General features: G+C 39.9%; 2 protein-coding genes across 2 annotated transcripts in view; one reads left to right on the top strand and one right to left on the bottom strand.

Moving 5' to 3' along the window:
• Positions 1 to 3147, top strand: part of SPG11 (SPG11 vesicle trafficking associated, spatacsin) — an 82534-nt gene extending 79387 nt beyond the window's left edge. The window contains exons 36-40 of the mRNA XM_016211390.2: positions 163 to 331; positions 776 to 864; positions 1063 to 1218; positions 1907 to 2058; positions 2533 to 3147. Of these exons, the coding sequence (XP_016066876.2) occupies positions 163 to 331; positions 776 to 864; positions 1063 to 1218; positions 1907 to 2058; positions 2533 to 2713 (747 nt within the window). The 3' untranslated portion in view covers positions 2714 to 3147. The remainder of the gene's footprint in view (positions 1 to 162; positions 332 to 775; positions 865 to 1062; positions 1219 to 1906; positions 2059 to 2532) is intronic.
• EIF3J (eukaryotic translation initiation factor 3 subunit J) lies at positions 45 to 21940 on the bottom strand. The gene is made up of 8 exons (XM_016211403.2): positions 21895 to 21940; positions 21705 to 21808; positions 12415 to 12469; positions 11824 to 11915; positions 9138 to 9252; positions 6803 to 6964; positions 5192 to 5265; positions 45 to 4838 (listed from the first exon to the last, which is right to left on the bottom strand). Exons 1-8 carry the CDS (start codon positions 21938 to 21940, stop codon positions 4707 to 4709), a joined length of 780 nt encoding a protein of 259 aa, XP_016066889.1. The 3' UTR covers positions 45 to 4706.
• Between the last annotated feature and the right edge of the window lie 576 nt (positions 21941 to 22516).

Below are 22516 nucleotides of genomic sequence, written 5' to 3' on the forward strand. Positions count from 1 at the left end.
GATGTACCTGTTTCCTTATACTCAATATAGCATAAACTTTTACATTTGTTTTTCTTTTTCTCGGGAGTTTTTAAGGAACTTTAACAACCAAAGGACTCGGCCAGTCCTGTCTGCTTTGCAGTCCCTGGTTGAGACCTTGGTATTTCCTTTTTTCCTGGGCAGAGTGGTACCCTGAAGACTGCCCTACTCGACTACATCAAACGCTGCCGCCCTGGGGACAGTGAGAAGCATAACATGATTGCCCTGTGCTTCAGCATGTGCAGGGAGATCGGGGAGAACCATGAGGCAGCCGCCCGCATCCAGCTGAAACTGATTGAGTCTCAGCCCTGGGGTGAGCAGAGGTCACAGTAGCACCCTCAAGAAAGGTTCTTAGGGCTAAAAAGGGCAAGAGCCCATGAGATTAATACCCAGCTCAGCTTCTAGCAGCCACTCGTGGGGCCCTAGCTGGGCAAATAGGAGATGGAAGGGGCCTTGGAAGGCATTTGTCCATCTTGTAGCCTGTGTCCAGGTGTCACCTGTCAGGAACCAATGTGTATGTTCATGCCATGTAAGCCTGCCTTGATGTTTCAGAAAGAAATGTAGATGGGGCACTGAATTCTACTCCAGAATGTGTGCATTTCTGGCCCAATGCCCTTTAACTGAGTGAGACATATCTGCCTCCTTGTGAACAGGAGCTGGGATATTCTAGTCTAGCCTATGATCACTCTAGTGTGGTGGAGAGTAGCCAGCCTTGGGAGTCAGACAAACTCAACAAGTTTCCTTTACTCCTCTGCAGAAGACAGCCTCAAGGACGGACACCGACTGAAGCACCTGCTGCTGAAGGCCCTGACTCTGATGCTGGACGCAGCCGAGAGTTATGCCAAGGTAACCATGGAGAGTCTTATTCCAGACTGGTTTTGGGGTTTAGTATCGAGGAATTATTTTGTCCCTGGGCTCTTCCAAGTGAAGGGAGGGGGAGCCACGGGCCAACTGGGGGCAAAAGGGGGAAGTTCAGCTGCTGGAGGGTTCATGGGGAAATGATGGCAACAGTCTTCACCTTTGCATCCCTCCACCGTCCCTCAGGACTCCTGCGTGCGACAGGCCCTGCACTGTCACAGGCTCACCAAGTTGCTAACACTTCAGATCCACTTTCTGAACACTGGCCAAAACACAATGCTTATCAACCTCGGCCACCATAAGCTGATGGAGTGCATCATGTCCCTACCTCGGTTCTACCAGGTGAGCAAGGAAGAAAAATCTAGCCAGCACTGCCAGCATCCTCTCTCCTGCTGTCTCATGGGTCCCAGAGAGTGACTTGCCTAATGTCTCAGGGCCAGTATCAGAACCAGGACAGTTCAGCTCTCCTGACTTAATGTCTGACATACAAATTGCCTTTCTATGGTAGTATTTCTTGCTAGCAGGTTTGGACAAAAGTTGGAGAATGGTGGGACACATTGTTACACCAGGAGAGAGGCAGACATCTCTGCCCCTTAGACAGTTGAGGTTCAGAAGAACATCCCCACTAGTGGTCCTGCAAGCATCTCTTAGCCACAGTGTTTACAGAATGGTGCACCGGGGTTAGCACACGAAGTCGGGGCTTTTGGGAGCCTGGTTCTAGTCCTTTAATGAAGAGGGATGGTTTCAGGGACTCGGTCCTTTCACTGTTCCTTATAGTTTAGTATGAAAATTATTCTTAGCAGTTTTATTAATCCACGGAAGGACGGATAGTGCTTGGCAGTTTACGGAAAGGGAAGTGTCAAACTGACGACAAACTGTCCACCAATTCTGATAGACTGCCTTTTAACGTCATTGGTAATGATCACATTCACTGTATGAGTGTACAGTATTAAGTTTTCTAGAACAATCTGCCTTCAGTTTTTCATCAAATAGGCTCTAATGGTGTCCTTCTTCCCTCCATCCTTTTAAGGCTTCTATTGTGGCTGAGGCCTATGACTTTGTTCCTGATTGGGCTGAAATTCTGTATCAACAAGTGATTCTTAAAGGAGACTTTCATTACTTGGAAGAATTTAAGCAGCAAAGGTCATTAAGAACCAGTATATTTGAAGAGATTTCAAAAAAGTAAGTATTAAAATACCCATGCTTTGGATAAGGCATGGGTAAGAATTTTATGGCTAAGTATAACAAGCCTGTGCCACCCCTGTGCTTGAGATGACAAACAGATGTCAAGAATCCCCAGAAAAATCTTTTAACAAATTTATACAAACAGATGAGTGAAAACACTTTGCTTACGGTGCTATGTACTCAAAATGGAAGGACAGCTACTCAGCTAGCCTAAGGTGCCAAAAATTCTAAACATCAGAGGTCCCCTTTGGGGTACTAAACTTACCCTAAGGTAAGCATTAAGGTATTTTTAATGAAAAAATTTCAGTCTTCATCAGACACCCCACCCCCTAATGCTAGTCTTAGATAATTTCCCAGATTCTATATAGCATCACACTGTCTTTTCTGTAGGTAATTGTGTCAGAGCTGACAGCCCTTGCTCAAGATACATACAGAATCTTAACCTGTACATTCTTATATTTCTTTGTCTAGATATAAACAACATCAGCCTACTGACGCAGCTGTGAAAAATCTGAAGAAGTTACTCACATACTGTGAAGATATCTACTTATATTACAAGCTGGCATACGAACACAAACTTTATGACATTGTGAATATGCTTCTAAAGGACCCTCAGACAGGTTGCTGTCTAAAGGACATGTTAGCAGGTTAGATGGATTCCGATGACATGAGCATGGTTACACAGGTGCCTGTTTTCTTGTACTAAAATGAGGTATTGACAGATGTTTGTGATCACAGAATGCATTGGGGAGCTTTGTTGTCCAAGTTATAAAAGCCCAGGACCTACCATACCAGTCCTTTGTGAATGGAGGGTAAAGAATGAGAGTTTCCACAAGGAAATTCCTATTTTTAAAAGTGATTGTTCCTCTGTACCATTTTATATAGATACTGGTATTAAGATCAAAAGTTCCATCTTCCTTGGGATGGCTTTTACTTTAGGACATGATACAATCTTGATTAAAGAATACCTGTGCCTACAGATTCCAGTTTCAAAGGAATTTAATATTATTTACACAGTTAAGGAACAGATGATACATTTCCATTAGTTAGAAACTGATCTCTATAATAAAATAGATTTTAAATTCAGTGCATGTCATTATTAACTGCTAAGGAAATCTTAGCCCTTGTCTGCCTTTAAAACAATCTTTATTGGCTGTAATTATTGCTGTGTAGTCACTGCTTTCTGTTAATTCCTCAAACCATTTGGATGGTCCTGTCTTCCACTTAGTGGTCTACAGAGCTTTGATTGAGGACCCCCTTCGTGTATAAGATAAATTAAAAACATTTTTTGTTCTGTCCCGACTTTTGAGTCTGTGACAGTTTCAAAAAACACTAACCACAAATTTGGTTAAGTTGCTTAAAATATATATATAATAAAAATCACTCAATCTATGCTCACAGCCATAACCTGAGTTAAAAGCTCAATTACTCCAAATAAATAGTTCTTCTAGGTACCTTAATTAGGCCTTAGTATGTAAACCACTAAATAATTTCCCCCAAATAAATAAGATGAGGAAGGCAACCCTGTACCTTTGTTGCTCTAGGGTAACACTATTAAGGGCCTGAAAAATCACTTTTGTTTTAAAGCTATCATCTACTCATCAAGCATTTATTTTAAGCTTTGTTAAGTATATAGAGAACTCTAGTCCCAAGAGCTGTGCTCTATATTCTCCAAAAATATCTCTTGGGAGATAACACAAAATTTAAGTCCTCACAATAGTGATTTTATTAAATTAGTTGCTTTATAAAACATTGCAGATGTCATAATTGTTAACATAACAATTTACCAAACTGTAGTTAACTGGTGCAGCTTGCTGAGCATGTTTTATAAAGGAAAGGAAATGCCAAAACCCTGTTTAAAGTTGTTCCATTGCAGCGCAGGAGAACAAAGATTTGTTTCTCAGACACTTCAATCAGGCAAATAAAACAGGTAGGGTTTCCCTCCCCCATCTGAAGCACTTCATCAGTAGAATAGTCTGATAAACTAGACAGTCTGCATTCAAGAGATTCCACAACTTGTAATGCAATAACGGAGAGGTTTACCTTCTTCAGCTTCAAAGTTGGAGGGTTTTGGTCATTTAATTTTTAAGTATCAAACTAGTGCTTTTCAGCTGCTGTATCTTCACTCTGACATAAGCAATCTTCTTCACAATGTATGTTTAATATCCTCACGCTCAATTTTAAGACAAAGCAATTTTAATACTAGGTGCACACCACATGCCCTCGCTGCAAACTGCTTTTCTTGACAAGTTATGAAGTAGTTCAAGGAGGTATGGTTAAGGCTGTATTACTGAACGGTGCTGGTCAATACTACACAATTTTTTGTCATGTTGCAACCTTTGTTTCCAATTTAGTGACTGCTGCTATAGAATCAGATAGCAACAATGACAACATTATTAGGTTTATGTGTTTTTTAAAACTATGATTTAGTAGCAACTGAGTTTCCCAATTTTAACCCCTTGGCAGCAAGATCCAAGTTCCCTCATTTGCACATTAGCACCTAAGTGTCAAGGGGTTAAATAACCAGCACAAAAGATACTGCACTTCTGATTGTAGCATTTGGCAGAACTGAAAGGAAAGGAAGTTGTGCTACATGTTGAAGGGATTGTGGGCAACAGAAAGAAGACACCAGAGAAGATAAAATGTCACATGAAATCTTCATAGTCTTGTACATATCCTCCATCATAACCACCATAATCTGCCAGATCGTCTTTCATGGTGGCCTTTAATCCCCCTCCAGGAACCACACCTTTCTTCTTCTTTTTGGCTTTGCTTTGCTGAAGATAAAAGAGAGTTAATTCATGAGATTTTATCTACCATATGTATCTTATCTGGTATAGCAACCCTCAGACACCAAAGCCTGTGGTCCCAGAAAAACTTCAGTTCTCTAAGGGAGATTCCTAGACTTAACCCAGGGCAATTTTTATTATTGATTCAGAAACCAAGACTGTGAACATGTCTGTTTTAAAAAAAACGAACAGTAAGTCACCCACACTCTTGTTCTATTTCAACTTAAATGGTATTGGTGAACTGCTTGACCTTTAAGTTTCCCAAGCTTGTTGAGAATATTATGTCTGTACCACCATCCATCCTAATATAACACACACTGCCCCGCACAGCTTGCTCTTACCTTTTCTTGCTTCTGTTTCTCACTACAAAGCACAGTCAATGAATTGGTAATCTTTTTCAAGTCATCAATTTCCACTATAAAAAAAAAAAAGCCACTAATTTTTAATCATTTTGGGGAATAAGTAAAGGCAAAATATACATTCTTCCCCGTGTGTTATGAGAAATCTAATTTGTCTATCATTAACTTCAGCAACTTTGAAAAGGCTATGATTCTCTTGTTTGATATAGCAAAGGCTCATTGAGTCTATGGCCAGGCTTACAAATCAGAACTATTAAAAATAAAATGGCAAACTCAGCAACAAAAAATTTATCTTTATAAAGACCTGTTATCACCAAGACACCAATGCTCAACCAAAGAGAAACTTGTCTTTATAGCTCAGTGTTTCCTACCACTCTTCCTTAATCACAAACATACAGGTAACCACGCCTTCCCATAACACATCCTTGATGCTCAGTAAGGTGCAGCTGAATGAACATGGAATGACAATTATTAAACCTACAGCCCGGCCGGGCGTGGCTCAGCAGTTGAGCATCGACCTAGGATCCAGGAGATCAGGGTTCTATTTCCCAGTCAGGGCACATGCCCAGGTTGCGGGCTAGGCAGCCGATCAATGACTCTCATCATTGATATTTCTCTCTCTCTCTCTCTCCCCCCTTCCTTTCCTCTCTCTGAAATCAATAAAGATATATTTTTTTAAAAAACCTACAGATGACAACTCCCTACCCCTGGGGTCTCCATTTTCTAGTACAGGGACTAGAATGAAAATAGTAGATAGCTCAGAAATCTATCTCCTACCAGGAGACAAGCCTGTTTCGTGAACAACAATATATCCTTCCATCTTTATAAAAATGTTAAGCTGAAAAGACACCAGTTTTTAGCTACCAAAAAAGTACCTACTTTGGTTAGGGAACACCTTCAAAAACAGGAAAAACAGTATGTGCAGAAAAGACCAATTACGGGTGTATCACTGATCAAGTAACCCCCAGCTTAATAATTTCTCAAAACCCAATTTAAAATCCATTATACAGAATTCCTTTCTCTCAATCTTAAAAACAGTAAATACTAGCAAAACCAGTCCCTTACACATTAGTGCTGTACCACCCCTGGTTGTCACTCCCACACATCCAGCCCCTGAAATGTGTGACTCCTCCCAGGGCATGGCACCACACCCATGGACCTAGAGAATAGGTGCCAGTTCTGGTGAGCAACTTGCATCTGGTCACAGGCTTCCTCATTTGTAAAATGAACAGACACTTGCTGTGGTCTCAGCTCTAAAATCTTGTATGCTCAGAGAGCATTTTCCCCAAAAGACACTTCGTAGCCCCTTTCAAGATATAATTAGACAAAAAGAATAATAAGCTAATGCTTTATTAGCTGCTGTGGCGAAAAATTTCAGATGTTTCTCTGGGAAGCCATTGTAAAAACATTAAGAAGGTAGTCTCAAAAGAACCAAACCACTCAAACTAATTGTGTATTTGCAGAACATTCTCACTGCAACTGCTAAAAAGAAAATTCTAAATCTATTATAGCATCCCCATCCACACCCCCACAAAAAGTCAACCTCCATCTTAAAATCCACCCACAGGGGGGCTAGAGATTAGAATTACTTACATGAAATACACACATCTCGAACTAAGGCTTCCAAAAAACTGGCATAATATAGTGACTTTTCATATTGTGTAATTTTATCTTTTAGTAACTTTCCAAACTCTGTGAAGTCATCTCTTGAAGATGGGTTCATAGCATCTATTCCAAAAACTGTATTAGTAACACCTGTAACAGAAAGGGAGCACTGAAAATATCAAAGATTTTTTAAAGTTTATAAACCAATTAGATACCTGAATAACCCTGTTACTTCCTTCTAAAGCAGAGATTCTTAACCTGGGCCCACTGGAGCCTTGAACAGAATTCAGGGGTCTGTGAATTTGGATGAGAAAAACAATTATAGTTTTATGTTTACTAACCTCTAGTTTCCTTCCATTTTGATTACAAGCAACAGATCACACTATCAAAACCTGACTGCTACCAATAGAGAGCAGATACTTTTGTATCACATTACAGACCTCTTGAAACACTGTTCACAGTCATCATTACTTTAAAATTATATTCCTTATTAGACCTGCCCTGGATCTTATTTAATGCATTAATAAAGCAGCATATAATTAGTGTATCAAAAGTTACTTAATATTTTGATAGCTATTTCAATATAAAAGTTCTCTTATAAGTAAAATCCTGCATGTTTTATTTTATGCACTTAAAAACATCAGATAAAAACGGGGCCCATAGGCTTCTACAGCTGCCAAAGGAGTCCCTGGCACAAAAGGATGCTCTTAAAACCATCTGTCCGAGAACAGCCCATAGTAAAGTGGGGAGAGAAGGAAAAAAGCAAATAAAAAGATGGTTCCTGTGAAAGTGTTCAGCTAACCCTGAAAGCTAAACAGGAGCAATCCATGTGTTAATTCCTCATAGAAAAGTCAGTATGTCCTAAAAGGATTTTAGGCACGCTTTTGTATCCTCAATAGTCAAGTGAATTAGTTGTTAACAATGTGACTGATTCAGTATTTTAATATGAGAGAAACAACAATGAAATCCTATTAACCAATGACTATATGCATGTTTTTGCCTTTTAATCTGTAATTGGTGTCCCATATTAGGATTTATGGGTACAGCATAAACTCTTCTCTTTAATAAACACATAAGTGGCTTTTCCCATCCTTGAAGACACAGGATAATGGCTGAGTGCCCTTATCTATAATGAGATGAGTGCAGTTGAGACATTGCAAGCACACTCTGTAGACAGGAAAATCAGCAGCAACTCTTGAGATTCTTAGTGGCCCAGTGAAAGATAAGGTCATACCTCCCATGGAAGAGAAATGATTACTATAGCCATCCTATGTGTTTTAAAGAGGGGTGGGGGAAAAACTAGGTCCTTAGCTCCAGATTTCAATTCCAAGTTAATTGTTTCAACATGATCTTCTAATCTGCAAAGTACTCAACAGCTGACAAGAAACTTGGTTAAACAAAGTGAGAGCTTTTAATTTCTCTGGCCATGTTCTTTACTTTTACTCTCTGTGCCATGTAACTCTCAGCGTGGAACACCCTGAACTTATCTATTTACATGGCCCTGAACAGGTCTTTTATCTCATGCACTAACACAGCTGCAGGTATGGCACATAGAATGGAAGCAGTCTAGAGATAGGGCATGGTGAGGGCCAAGAAGGGTTGCAGAAAGAAATCCTGAGCACAAGAACGCACAGCCAAAGCTGAATGCCACTCTCTCTCCTGGGACCAGCATGCAATACTGTCTAAGTCTTATCCAGACTTAAGGCAACAGGACAGCCCTACAGGCAGTTCTGTATTTAGATTTAAAAGCTACAGACCTCATATTTCATCCAAATTTCATCCAGCTGATGAATACATTTTAAAAAGTGGTAGACTTTATTTGGGTCCAATGACTTTTTTCCCTTAATCTTTTATTTCATACTCAAAACAAGTATCTCACTCTCCATAATTAATGAAATCTTAAATATAAAGAGAGTAAAAACCGCTTTCTAATATCTAAATTAGCCAGTATCATGTTTTTTCAAAAAACGGTGTTTTCGCCATGGCCCATTATGCTCAGTGGTTAGAGTTGGCCCTCAGACCGAAGGGTCACAAGTTTGATTCCGGCCAAGGGCACATACCTCAGTTGCAGGTTCGATTCTTGGCCCCAGTCGGGGTCATGTGGGAGTCAACCAGTTGATGTTTCTCTTCCTTCCTTCCCCTCCCCCACTTCTCTCTCTTTCCCTCCCTCCCTCCCTTCCACACTCTCTGAAAAACCAATGGAAAAAATATCCTCAGATGAGGATTTTAAAAAAAAGGTGTTTTCTAAACTTTCATAACTTGTAAGACTTTCACAGTAATTACTTTGAACCTCAATACTGCATTGCAATCACCCCCCACTTACCAAAAGTTTCTTTTGCTAATTCAAGGTCTGCTTCTTCCTGTAATTTCTTTAGCCGCAGTTTATCTGCTAATTGTTCTTCTGGTGTTAGCACTTTAGTTTCTTCAGGTTCTTCTAACTAAAATGATATAGAAGTGAAATTTTACAAGGGTTGGAATCATGATAGGGGGACCCAGTAAGTACACCTCTTTTGCATGAACTTTTTTATAAGCACACGTAATTATAAATAATAGCAAACATTTATAAAGTGAGGCACAGAGAGGTTAAGCAACTTGCCCATGGTAACAGAAGGTTAACACAGCTAGCTGATAATGGAACAGAGCTGAGATTTGAACCCAAGAAGACTGCATTTATTTCTACAGCCTTTTTTAAAAATAAAAAATTGAGATTGCAGAGAAGGTGAAAATGGCACTCTCACTTTGTGCCACTAGCACTGTACACTGAAACAACCTTTCTAGGGCAACTTGGTAATACTTAAAATATTGTTATATGCTTTAATTAAATAATTCCACTTCTGAGTATTTATCTTAAGAAACCAAAGACGCACACATTTTAAACACAAAGATGTTCAATGGAGTATTAAATATAAATTTAGAAACAACCTGAATGTTCCACAGAATGGTGAAAGTATGGCATATCGCTATTTTTTCCCAAAGAATCAGAAAAATATTTTCCCCTTTTTATTATATTACTTTGTACCATTAAGACGATAACATATGCCCAGCTGGGCAAAACTGAATATATCTTAACTCAATACCTGGCCTAAGATAAACTGGGTACAGTCAAACTAAGGTTTATGTTAGAGACTAATATCAAGATACACTGAAATACAAAATGAGTATAATTCTAACTTCAATGACCAAGAAAGATCCAATCAACAGAACTTTTGACTTCTGAACATATATCATGTTTAAAAAATAAAGTTAAGCCCTAACTGGGTGGCTCAGTTGGTTGGACTGTCGTCCTGCACACCAAAAGGCTGTGGGTTCAATTCCTGTTGGGGGCTCGTATTGGAGGCAACTGGTCAATGTTTCTCCCTCTCACTGATGCTCCCCTCTTCCCTCCCTCTAAAAATCAGTAAAAACATATCCTTGGGTGAGGATTAAAAAGAAGTTATATAAAAACCTTAAAATTGAAAACAAACAGAAACAAAAGAGGCGTGGACAGCAAGGCTACCATAATACTAAGTACTACAAGAATCTAGATTTAGCCTCTAAATACAATTTCTCACTAAAAGAAGCCTCAGAGGAGTAGCTGATTCCAGGCTTGAGAGCATTTATCAGGTAAGCCTTGCACTTCTTATTGTACCAGAAAACAAGGAAGCTTTCAAAGACTAATAGGGTCCCGTCAAAATGACAGGAACTACTCAAAGGGATTCCTACTGGCCAAGCTGGGACAACTTGAGCATCAAAAAAACTATCTTAGTAAAACACAATGAATTTATAAATTTACTCAAAATAAAATAAGCCCCACAAAATCCCTCATTTTTCACCACTTGAAGTTATTATACCTCTCCTTACTCTGAAAATTGGTAATTAAAAAGAATTAAGCTTTTACTCTGCCTTTCTAGTACAACCATACCCAAAGTAACCAGGTAGCAAAAGAAGAAAAAAAAGCCAGCCAATAAAAAAAAGGAAGAGAGGTCACAGAATGAGAAAATCACCATTCAGCAATATCTAATCAAATAATTAGATTTTTTATTTATCACTGATCATCATCAGTGATACAAAACTATCAGGTGAGAAGCTAACATGAAACTCGATTACTTGCCAGAGAAGAAATGTGTAATTTTATGAGAAGGATCAGGCTGTCTCAACCTTAACCCAGCGATCAATTTTAGCCTCACTAATAACAGGATAGACAGTACATAACTACTGTGACGTGATATGATGCAATATGAAGTACATAGCATTACCTCTAAAGTATTCCATTTTGGGAAAATTGTAAAATGCATAATGCTTGTTATTTATTTGATTTTAGCAAAAAATAATAGATGAAGCAAATATGACAAAATATTAACTGCTGTGTATGATTATTCATTATGCTTTCTTTACTTTTATGCTTGAAATTTTTAATGAAAAGTCAAGGGAAAAAACTCTATGATTTGATATAGAAAGACCTACACGATATATTAAATAAAGCAAGGTGAAAACTATAAAAAAAGAAGAAATAATATACATTTGTATTCAAATACATAAAGACACCTTGGAGACATAAGGAACCAGTATTTACTTGTGGGATACAGGGAGAGCAATAGGATAAGTAAGTGAAGGATTAGGAGTGCTTCTTAATATTGTTTTGATTTTTGAATCATGTAAATGTGTTTTCTATTTAAAAAATAGTAATAAATTAATACCAGATTCCTGATCTTGCTCCAAATAGTCAACAACAAAAACACACAGTACATGGCAGAGAAACGGACACTTTTTGTATGACTGTGGTCATTGCACAATCATGACTGTTTCTAAATGTCTGTGAAAACTTAAAGGGCATTCTAATACATAAAGCTTCTGGGTTTGGTATTTGCAAAAACCACAAATTCAGTTTTGGGATTCAGTTAATTTGATGGGTGTCCATTTAAAACCTTTACAAAGCCCCTCAAATTGCTAGGTAATATTTGTTTTCTGTTAAAACACTGTACCACTACTAATGTGAGAGTTCTGTATTTTAGAAAATCAATAGTACTTACCCTCTTTTTAATTTCTTCTTGTCTTTTCTTTTGTTGCCGTTCTTTCTCTTTTATCTTCTCTGTTATTTTTTTCTTTTCTGAAATTTTTACTTCTGAAAGTAAAGAAATTTTAAAATCAATTATCTTTAATATTTTCCAGTTTATGGATGAGACAGACATGATACTCGTGTACTTCAAGAGACCAAATCTCTCCCAGCTCCAAAGTCATATGGTGATTTCCTAGCAAATAAGAATGGGAAAGTTCTGGGACTCTTCCTTTTTCCTCTCTAACCTCACCCCTAAGATCCAGACATCTGCCTTCATGTTTCTCCACAGTCCTTTAGGCAGGACTTAGAGCATTCAACTACGATACCACACCCTTTACTCTCTCCTAACACTAACACTGAAACAGAAATAATAGCAGACATCTGATTATGTTTTGAGAGGAGAAAAGAGATGCAGGGAGAAGAGAATAAAGTGGGAATGGAAGGATGTTTGATTTCTAAATACCAAAATTTTCAATTTTGTGAGCTTTTTGTCATTTGTCTTAACATAAGCACCAGTTGCTGACCAAGACACAAAACCAAAAATGTAGAAACCCCAGCGGCTCACCTGGTTTGACTTCTGCTTCCTCTTTTTTCTCCTCCTCCTCATCATCCCAATTATCCTAAAGGAAACAACCTCCATTAGCAAGTCTGCCATGTTTACTTTTCCATGTGAACTTTACTCTCAACTTGTCTAACTCCATAGAAACATACTTGGTGCTATTTTTTTGGCACTGCATTAAATTTATAAATTAATGTTGGAGAACTGACATCTTACGTTGATCTGCTCTCGTCAAGAAAAAGGGCTATCTTTCCATTTGTTCAAGCTGACCTCTGTATCTTTCAAGGAATGTTTTAAAGTTTATCTCTTAGAGGTTTTGCATATTTCTCTTTAGGTTTATTCCCAAGTATTCCATCTTCCATATTGTTATTACAAATAGGATTGCATTTTTTCCCTTTTATGTCCTCTAACTGGTTATTTGTATATAGAAGAGCTATTAATTTTTGGTTTTTTATTTTAGAGGAAAGGAGAAAGAGAAAGGAACACTGATTTTGTTGTTCTGCTTGTTTATACATTCATTGGCTGCTTTTTTGTATGTGCCTTGACTGGAGAGAGAAGCCACAATCTTGGCATATTGGGACGACACTCTAACCAACTGAGCTACCTGGCTAGGGTAGTTTTTGTTTTTTTATTTTAATTGAATTTATTGGGGTGACACTGGTTAACTGTATGTTAATTTTATATCCTACCTTACTGATTTCATTTATCACTTAAGTTAGTTTTATCATTGATTCTCTAGGGTTTTCAAAGTATAACATATCATCTGCAAACAAAATAGCTTTACTTGGTTTTTTTAATCCTCACCTGAGGATATTTTTAACATTGATTTTCAGAGAGTGGAAGGGAGAGAGAGACACATCAACGGGTTGCCTCCCACACGTACCCGACCAGGGCCCAGGATTGAACTTGCAACTGAAACTGCAACTAACATGACCTTGACTGGGAATCAAACAATGACAATGCTCTACCCAGTGAGCCAGACCAGCCAAGGCTAGCTTTACTTCTTACTTCTTCTCTACCAATTCTTATGCCTCCACAATTGATTTAGTTTTATCTAACTGCACTGGCTAAACCTCGAGAGCACAATGTGAACAGAGGCAGAGATAATGGGCATCACTGCCTCGTTGTTCTCCTAAGGGAAATGCCTCTAGTATTTCCCATAGGGTGCTATGCATCCCACCACACTCATGGAGAAAACTTTATCAATCTTTTATTGTCTCTTGATTTTCTTACAGCAAAGAATTTTTTTCTAGAACATGTACGATTTTAGTTTTTTATTTAGATATCTGATCCATTTGGAGTTTCTTTTGTATGGTGTGAAGTATGGATCTATTTTATCTTTTTCCAAATGGTTACCTAATTGTCACAGCATCATTTAGTAAAAAGTCTATCTTTACCCCATCATTTACCAGATACTATGTTTTCATAGGTACCTGGTCTATTTCTACTTTTTATACTATCCCATTAGCCCATTGCCCCTTCATACACCAGTACCATAGTGCTTTTATTAATTACATAGGCTTTGTAATATGCTTTTATGTAAGCTAAGGCTAGTCTCCTCTTGTAGGTTTTTTAGTGTTTTCCTGGCCATTCCTGCATGTTTGTTGTTCCATATTAACTTTTATATCAATTTGTCTAATTCCATAAAAAGCTTCTCTGTTAACAATTAAAACACAGCCCTGGCGAGGCAGCTCAGTTAGTTAGAGCATCATCCCAATATGCCAAGGCTGCAGGTTCAATCCCAGCTCAGGGCACATACAAAAATCAACCAATGAATACATAAATAAGTGGAACAACAAATCGGTGTTTCTCTCTCTCCCTCTCTCCCCCTTCTTCTCTCTCTCTAAAATCGATAAATAAAAATAAACTAATTAAAACACAGGACAACCAATCAAAATTAACAGCTTCTCTTAAATTCCTAGTTGCTTTAAAATAAAAAAATTAAGTACTTTATACTTCTTAATTTCCCAAATGTAAAAACATCCAACATTCCAACCACTGGCTCAGTTATTTCAAGCAATATTCCATACGACATACCCTGGTTACTGAATTAAATCTTCATAATATAGGGCAAGGTTGGGCAAAAGTAAGTTTACAGTTGTTCGTATGGAAAATAATACAATTAATAAACAACACAAGAACAAACTCTTTTACATACTCAGTATTTAAGAGGAGTCAAGAACTGATAAACAGCTTCATGGAACACACTCCCTAATTTGGGTGAGGCACTTTAAGGTGGATCTATACTCTTTTTTTCCTATGCCTAACATAGTCATTGAGCTAAAAATAAACCAATTACCAAACAATTTACTAAAGGCTCCACAAAATTCAGAAGGTTTAAGTTTAATAAGGATAGACACAAGCCTGTGTTTAAACAGGGCTTTAATGTATAGGTAGCCTAGGCATTGTCTAAGCAACCACCAGGCAGACTATGACATGCCATTTGAAGCTGAGCCATAGGATGGCAGATGCAGAGCAGGCAGCCCTGACATTACTGGAAGACGCAGAGGCTGACTAATGTGCTTAACTATGACACCAAGCTTCTGGTTTCATAACAAGACAGGTCATAAATCTGAATCAGTCTAGGTATATAAACTACCCAAGCCTTGACTCTTTTATTTTTTTTAAAGATTTTTTTATTGATTTTTAGACAGAGAGGAAGGGAGAGAGAGAGAAACACTGATATGAGAGCAAAACACCAACAGCCAGCAATCTGGGCATGTGCCCTGACCAAGAATTGGACCAGCAACCTTTCAATGCACATGGGATGATGCCCAGCCAACTGAGCCACACCAGCCAGGGCAAGTCTTGATTCTTAGTAAAAATCTGTAAGTCCACTGAAGAAACAAAAAGTCCTAATTAAGGCTGCCAATGAGGTCTGCAAGCACAGTAGAAAGAACTCGTATACAAGTAAAAATATTTTTATAACCACCTTACCTTGGCAATTTAACCCAGAGTTCAGAGTTCACAGAATGAAAGCAAACCAAGAGCAGACTGCTGGTTGCCGGAGGGGAGGGGAACTGGGGGACTGGGTGAAAGAGGTGAAGGGATTAAGAAGTACAAATTGGTATTTACAAAACAGTCACAGGGATGTAAAGTACAGCACAGGGAATATAGTCAATAACATTGTGATAACTATGTATGGTGCCAGGGGGGTAACTGGAAATATTGGGGGGAACACTTTGTAAAATATATGATTGTCTAACCACTATGCTGTACACCTGAAACCAATACAAAATAATATTAAAAGTAAACTGCAACTGAAAAAGAAAAAATAAATAAAACATAAAGCTGTGTTATTGGCTAAAAAAAAGAAAGAAAAGCAAACCAACTAGTCATTGTTAGGACATCTGAGATACTAGAGTTAGAAACTAGACAGCAAATGTTTGCATTACTGTTCTGTTTTACTTAAGTCCTTTCTGTGAGCGGTATGCTGCTTAGGCAGTGCTTCAGATAGGAGGGCCGTTCGCTTATTTCCAGGGGAGTGCATATTCACAATTCTACTAGTGATGATGACAATGATGATGACAGTAACAATAATAATAACAGACAGCATTTACTGAATGCTTACTTTGCACCAGGTACTAATTACAAAGGGCTTTATATGTATGTAACACAGTAACCCTCACAAAAGTCCTATAAGTAAGATGGTGTTATCCCCATTTTACAAAGACACTAAGACTCAGAGATAACTACCCCACAATCCTAGTGAAAAATAATGAAGGAACCTATTCTGAATGGGCCAAAGCTCCTTTAAAGTGTCATGGTAAAAACATGAATTCTAACCTGAGTCCTGAAGTATAAAACAACTATCTGGGAACTAAGTCCCTCCCCACCAAAATTTGTTCTTTCCATTAGTTCTGAATGAGCTCCCCTGGAATTGCAAGGAATCTCTTCAAAGAGAAGGGTTATGGTTCCTACTAAGATATGCCCAGATACATAACTGTATCAGTTACCCATCTCAAACTGCCTGTGATAATTTTATAGTAATTTTAAGAAACTAGTCTAGCACCTCAGGTACTGGCTAAGAAGGGAGAGGTATGGCTGAAAATGAGCAGTTCCCCATTCCAGTAACTACAAAATAAACAGATGCAACAAAGCATTTTTCTTCAATGCTGATGTTCCTCAATTCCCTTTCCCAGTAAAACATCACCCCCACCCCTACTGCTCCCTCAGTATCTCATGCACTCTAATTCTATGTCTCTGTCCCTGGTTTCCCCAAAGCAAAAACCTTACCCCATTCAAGTTAAGCTGTCTCATCAGCCAGACATAAGACTACTTAGAATTCCACAAAAGAGTGGATTTTAGTAGCAAAAGCAGTGGTTCCTAACAATTCCTGGAACCAACCATGACATGTATTTCTCTGTTCATGAAAGGACCATTGAAAGGCAAGTGTTTCCTGTCACCCTCACCCCAGAATGCTAGAAACAAGTCGCCCTGTAGTCACTACCACACAGGGGACAAATCCTTAAAAAAGAGAGCATAGTGATGCCAGCAAAAAAAACGCTGGTTATATTTCCAAACAGATATAATCCCAAAAGCAAAAGGCCAGGTAGCTAACCCCAGGAGCTTAAAAAAGTTTTTGTTTCCTTAGTTATAACATATGCAGGTTCCCTAAAAATAAATATAAGGTAGAATTGTATAACTCTGTCCAATTTTCTGTAAACACTGGGACTTTGCAAATGCTGACAATAAATTCAGATAAAATACAAAAAAGATTCCTAGAGAAACACCTAAAAAATTAACACTTAAAATAGGGAGTAAATCTGTAATTTAGTAAGCCTTAAATGGTTATTTGCTTCAAGAGACTACCTATCAATATCCAATTAAATTCTTTACCTAATTATTTTAGGTAGCCAATAAATCTTACAACTATTACATACAATTTACCTCCTAAAATGGCTAGCTTCCTTACAACAGAAGCTGTTTATATACTATGACTTGCTTATCTATATTCTTCTACAGATACACACCCAACATCATTTGAGCCATTTCTCTGAAAGATATGGCTGCTTTTCAAGTTTAAAAACTTTCCCAACTGAACTACGAATTGAAAACAAAACAAAAATTTTAAACCCTGCTTTCTTCTTTTTACTTCTAACAATGCGGCCAATAGTTGTTTGGTCTGTCATTTTTATAATGTACAACTACAGAATGTCACATGCAATAAGAGAACGCATTTAGGGCTGAAAATGCTTTCCAACTTAAGTAAGATATATTTATAGATCGTCAAATAGAAGTAGCTTCAAGAGCAGTAAAATTTCTTCTGCCCCATAGCTATAGCCCACTAACTTATACTCCTTCCCCCTTTTAAGTAGTTTGGTTTAGATAAAGCATAATCTCTTGCAAGAAAATAACCTTTTACTGGCTAGTGTTTTCTAAGCTGTACTGACCTGCTCTGAGAGGCCTCAGAACTCTGTAATGGCACCTGGCAAGGCTGGACTTCCCAGCAAAGTTCAGGTTTTTTTTTGTTGTTGTTTTTTAAATGTATCTTTATTGATTTCAGAGAGAGGAAAGGAGAGAGAGAGAGACAGACAGACAGAGAGACAGACAGACAGAAATATCAATGATGAGAGAGTCATTGGGGATCGAGCCCACAACCCGGGCATGTGCCCTGACCGGGAATCGAACCCCGATTGCCTGGATCCTAGGTCCACGCTCAACCACTGAGCCACGCCCAGCCAGGCAAAGTTCAGTTTTTAAAAGAAGTTCAAACGTTCCTCCTTCATCTCAGAACTATACTGGTCTATGGAAACCAGGTCATTCATTTAATTCAATTTCATTAAGTTTTTAACATCCTATTATGTATGGCTCAGCACTCAACTGAATTCCACCTCAGTGCCTGTCTAATATTCGGAACTGTTATCAATCAATGCTACTTTAAATTCCTGGCCAAGCAAGATCATGATCAAAACACCGAGCTCTGAACAAGTGGCTTATTTATTTTGAGTGTTCCAGAATTACAATAACATTAGATAAGTATTTTTCAATAACAAACATGCTTCCCAACTAAAAACTTACTTTTATAAAAACTGTCAGGGTATTGCCCTGGATGGTGTGGCTCAGCTGATTGAGCATCTTCCCATGCACCGAAAGGTCACTGGTTAGATACCCATTCAGGGCACATGTGGGGGTTGTAAGGTCAATCCCTAGTAGGGGGCATGCAGGAGGCAGTCGATCTGTTTCTCTCCTTGTCCCTTCCTCTCTCTAAAAATCAATAAAAACATATTCTTTGGGGGAAAAAACTGTCAGGGTATTGAAATGATATAATTGCGATTTTCTTCAAAATAATCTGGTTGGGGGAGGAGAGCAGTAAGTGGAGATAAAGAAGAAAGAATATTGGTGATGGGTTTATTAAACTTTTCTTTCTCCTTCTGTATATGTTTGGAATTTTTCATAAGAAGTTACACACACACTTTAAGATACCCATTTCCTGGCAAAATTTGCCCACCTTCTGAGTATTTCCCAATAATCTCCCATTTCTCTGAAATATAGACCCCCTTCTTCAGAAGTGCTATTTCCAATGCTTAACCCACAAAGGTTCCCAACAGATGGTTCAATGGGTAGGATGATGCAGGCAGTTTCCAACTCTAGGATCTTAGAGAAATTCTGTAAACGTTATAGAAGCAAATGCCTGAGACGCTGAACACAACAAGGAGCAGTTTCTCAAAACAAACTCTACATCCTTTGAATAAATCTAGCTTCTTGAAACGCTGGAAGACTACTAAAATGCAGTAAAAGTTGTATTGTCCCTGCTTGCAGTGGGTAGGTACTCACTGCCTTCTTGTCAACACAGCCTACACATCATTCCAGCAATGGGGAAGGAGTCCAGTGATATATACCAAATGAACAATTCCTCCCACTGCCTCTACATAACATCAGTATAGTAAGAAAAGTAAAATAAAGCCACTGTAATAGGAAAGTATGCTCCCTAGCATATTATATTAAGGACTATGATGACTCGATCTCATGGAAACTAAGCCTTGTTTGCATCTCCTTAGGAAAGAATTAAGTACTAAAACATTAGAATTCAGAAATTTGGTATTACTACCATCCAAGGAGACAAAATTCAACTCTAGATGGGTAACCTTTGAGCAAGCAAAAACTTGCTTGATAAAGATGGTCATTCCATTCAAAACACAAAATTCACAGTAAACAGCCATTGTGGAAAGAAGTTACTCCTTCTGAGCTTAGGAAATAAAAATAAAGTGGGACAAAATAAACCCCAATTCTAGATCTAAACAGCCTAAGCATACTTTCCATTAGACAGAAAAAGACTATATCTTTAAGTAAGAAAAAATTAACACTTACTGAGTTGCCTACCATGTACCAGGCAACTCTGCTTAATGCTTCCCCTACTACCTCATAGAAAATGTCAAAGCAACAATATCAACTCAGGTCAATCTGATTCCAGAGTCCAGGAATCAAACTATTCTATGGATATCATATCATGAAAAATCTTGAAGAAACTCAACAGAAATAAACCAACACTTAAACTCAGAAATAAAACAGACAAGCTCAGCTTTCTTCTCCCAGATAAACTTCAAAGTTTGTGCAAAAGAAATAAGCTATTTGTATAAAACAAATTCTGCACCAAAAGAGTGACTGGATGAGATTACTTTTATGATCCTTTACAACTTGTAAATCTCTAAAACTAATTCCAAGTGATCAGAATTGTATTTATCAGGACAGATACCATTTAGATCCAATAATCTCAGGCAGTCTACTTCATATCATCAGTCCAGACTACTTCATTCAGGCCTCATTTTCTGGTACTTTTGTCCAGATTTCTCAAATCTTTTCTTCACATTTGATAATTTCCAATTTTCACTAACAGATGTTGTAACTGCTGCATCCAGGTATGCATAGAAAAATTAAAAGGACAAATCTGAACTAAAGGCTCAAAACAGAAAATCCTCTACAGTGTAGGGAAGTAACATATCTCTCAATGAAGAGGTCAACACAATCCATTCCCATGTCTATACAACATATAAACGAAGCATCTAAGTATCTTCACAACAATACTAATTAACCCCAATGTGTGCAAAGCTCCCATCATTTCTGGACCTCAGGTTGTTTGATAAATTGAACATTCACCTCATTAGACTCAGGAGAAATGGGTAAAATCCAAACAAAAGCAGTATTAATATTAAGTTAATAGTGATTATATTATCTAGCTTAAAATTTTTCAACCCAAGCAGAAGGACATGCAGAGTTGAGTATATGCTAAAGAGTAGGAGTCAGGAGTAAAACACGGACTAAATGAATCAAAATCATGAAATAGCATTTTCCAATTCATACAAAACTTTATCTGCACAAATATTAAAAAATTTTGAGAACTTTATTCATAAGTCTTAACATGCTGGATTTGAGACTTTTGAAGTTACTTAAAAAAAAAAAAAAAAAATACCATAGTCATAATGTCATCTGAAGCCATATGATGAGCCCCCAGGGGTTTTCAAAACGGAACGATGAAGGTAGATCTGGATCAGATCTACAAGATGTATGAAAAAATTAAGCACCGGCCCCCTCTCTACTCCAACCACCAAATCTTAGCTATCTCGTGTTTAGATTAATGTCACTCTGTCACCTCTACATTTTTCAGGTCACTGTGTGGACTATTCAAGTTTCTGACCAATAACTGTTAGCTATTTCAGTACTCAGTTAATCCTTTTACCATACGACGTGGGAAGGGAGACTAAAAGTTATTTCGCTTTACTGTTTCTATTTCTCTTGTGTGGAAAAAAAAGGTTAAAATTAAGGCACAGTATTTCACTTACCTAATGGTACCAACTCTACAACTGGGCCTTCGGGGATATAAATGAATTACTGGCTCTGGGGAGACAAGAGCTCGGAAAGGCAGGTGCGTTGCAATGTTTTCCATATGGGATAAGCCATGGGGCTCAATCCCCAACTTGCCAGTCTCATCTCGGCGAGAGGCTCCAGATTACGAAGTTTGCACGTGGGCCGGCCCCACCGCTGCTGTCACCTCCCGGCGCCAGTTGGCGGGTGGGATCCAGGCCGGGGCGCGGACCGACAAAGGGCTGGGGCCAGGGCCGCCGCCGCCCTCGACAAGGAAGCCCGAGAGGCCACGCTGCCCGTCTCCGGCCCACACAGTCGGCAAGCGGAGGGGAAGAGGGCACCGCGGGGCCCTGAGCTCGCGCCTGGACTCAGGGCTCGCAGGCCCGGGCGGCACCCCTGGGCCCAGAGCCACCCGCTCGCCCGTCGGTGGGCAACCTCGCCCGCGACGGCGCCAGCTCTCTGAGGCGCTGCCCGGAGCCCCGGCCCGCACCCACCTTGACGTCCTCGTCCTCATCCTCGCCTTCCCAGCGGTCCCCTCCGGCGGTGCCGCCGCCCCCCACCTTCCGCACCGGGTCTTCCACGGAGAACGTGTCCGCGTCTACGGAAGAGAGCGAGCCGCGTTAGTGCCTGCCTCGGCGAGGGGCCAGCACCGGCCCGGGCCTTGCCCCCGGAACTTCTCCTCACCCCAGGAGTCGGAGTCCCCCGCCGCTGCCGCCGCCGCCGCCGCCATGTCGAGCCGGGTGTGAGCGTGTGTGCGGGCTGAGCCAGCGAGGAGTTAGCGCGGCGGAGGTGAGTCACTGGATTTGCTCTCGTTCGCCCGCGCAGGGCAGGCTGGGACCGTGGCTGACTGGACGCCGGAGCCTAGGCCCCGCCCCCTCTGACGGCAGCGATAGGCGGGCGGGCGAGAAGGGGGCGTGGGACGTGGCCCGCGGACCGGCGGATGCGCGGGGGGCGTGGTGGAGCGTTCAGTACCCCGCCACCTGGGGCCGGGAGAGGAAGCGGCCGGAGATCGGCCACGCCGGCCTGGGGCCGGGGGAGGAAACGTGAGTGCAGGGAAGTTAGCTGGGGTGTCTCCTGCCTGGCCCTCGCTCGTCCTCCCCGCCCCTTCCCTGGCTATCCCACCCCCGCCCCGACCGATCAGTCACTTTGATCGCCGCCGCTGGCTGGTGGCGGATACCCAGGAGAGCCCCCCTCTCGGAAGCGGGCTCTGAGCGCCATGTTCCCCTGCGGAGACGGTGGAGCGGCCTCCCCGAACTCCGGAGGGCGCAGTCGTGCGCAAGGGGAGGGGACATCCATCTGGAAGCCG

This window comes from Miniopterus natalensis, chromosome 1 (assembly GCF_054644295.1).
Source record: "Miniopterus natalensis isolate mMinNat1 chromosome 1, mMinNat1.hap1, whole genome shotgun sequence".
In the NCBI taxonomy this organism is placed as follows: domain Eukaryota; kingdom Metazoa; phylum Chordata; class Mammalia; order Chiroptera; family Miniopteridae; genus Miniopterus; species Miniopterus natalensis.

What these genes read in the sequence shown, in the direction of transcription:
- EIF3J (XM_016211403.2), bottom strand. Translation starts at nt 21,940, where the DNA reads ATGGCGGCGGCGGCGGCGGCAGCGGCGGGGGACTCCGACTCCTGGG. An exon ending in GGGGGACTCCGACTCCTGGG is followed by an intron (nt 21,809 to 21,894) that starts GTGAGGAGAAGT and finishes TCTCTTCCGTAG; the next exon opens with ACGCGGACACGTTCTCCGTG. An exon ending in AAGAAGAAATTAAAAAGAGG is followed by an intron (nt 9,253 to 11,823) that starts GTAAGTACTATT and finishes ATATCATTTTAG; the next exon opens with TTAGAAGAACCTGAAGAAAC.